Raw genomic sequence first — 981 nt, 5'->3', positions numbered from 1 at the left:
GACAGTGGCGAGGAAAAACTTCCTTTTAGGAAGAAGCCTCAGACAGACCCAGGCTCTTGGTAGGCGGTGTCTTTGATGAAGTGAAAACACAAAGTAAGAGGGTCAAAGTTTACACCCAAAACAAGTGCATGGCTATTTTAATATATACAGTGCCAAGGTTAGCATTGCTAAGCCTCTGTCATGATTGACAGGTTGTCAAATAAATGGGACCATTATTTACTAAATGTATTGAAGAAGACCTTAAAGTAGCAATTGAGACAATAAACACATTATAAAAATCTTTACTGAGGTAATAAATCAAGTTAAAAGTAGGGTTATTTTCCCAGACATCTATAGATACCAACTTCTTTTTGCAACCAGTTGGGTCACCCCCTGCTAAAACATTAGATGGAATGCAGATTTAAGGCACTTCCACATTGGCTTCTCTGTTCAGACCCGGAAGCATTATTTTTTACTTTCTATGGTTAGTACAGCATATGTCTTGTTGACAAAATATGAGTTCAACTCTGTTGTGTCAGATCACATGTCCCCAGCATCAGTGCATCAGATAAACTCTCCTTCCAGACATTTGCCTGTTTATCAATGTTTTCTCACTCGCTGGGAGAATGCAGTACCAAAAGTATAATCTCCTTAATGATATTCCAAGTTTAGCAACAGTAAATACATATACACTCTATTCCTTAAAATGTACAAAACTTTATTAACTTTATTTATATCAACTCAGCGGTGGCTGTGCTCTTTTTTCAGAAACCCAGTGAAATCCCTGTTCTCTGTGTTTTTCTGTGTTTTTCCATCCCTCTCTGTTATATCTGTCTCTCTCCAGCTCCTGTTTACTTTAACCTTCTGGCTGTTGGTGCGTCAGTCAGTGAAGGAAAACTTCAGCAGGAAGAGGAAAATGACCACACCACTACAGGAGGTCACTACCGGAGGTCAGATATCCTTTACACACACACACACACACACACACACACACACACACAC

General features: G+C 39.3%; 1 protein-coding gene across 3 annotated transcripts in view; it reads left to right on the top strand.

Annotated features, from left to right (window-relative positions):
* piezo1 (piezo type mechanosensitive ion channel component 1 (Er blood group)) overlaps nt 1–981 on the top strand; it is a 134191-nt gene that overhangs the window by 61808 nt on the left and 71402 nt on the right. For all 3 annotated transcript variants that reach the window (XM_032527470.1, XM_032527469.1, XM_032527468.1), the window contains exon 13: nt 824–929. In XM_032527470.1, the coding sequence (XP_032383361.1) occupies nt 824–929 (106 nt within the window). The remainder of the gene's footprint in view (nt 1–823; nt 930–981) is intronic.

Source organism: Etheostoma spectabile, chromosome 10, assembly GCF_008692095.1.
Source record: "Etheostoma spectabile isolate EspeVRDwgs_2016 chromosome 10, UIUC_Espe_1.0, whole genome shotgun sequence".
NCBI classification, from domain to species: domain Eukaryota; kingdom Metazoa; phylum Chordata; class Actinopteri; order Perciformes; family Percidae; genus Etheostoma; species Etheostoma spectabile.
Note: the sequence above shows the minus strand (reverse complement) of the source record. Positions and strands in the feature narration are given on the sequence as shown.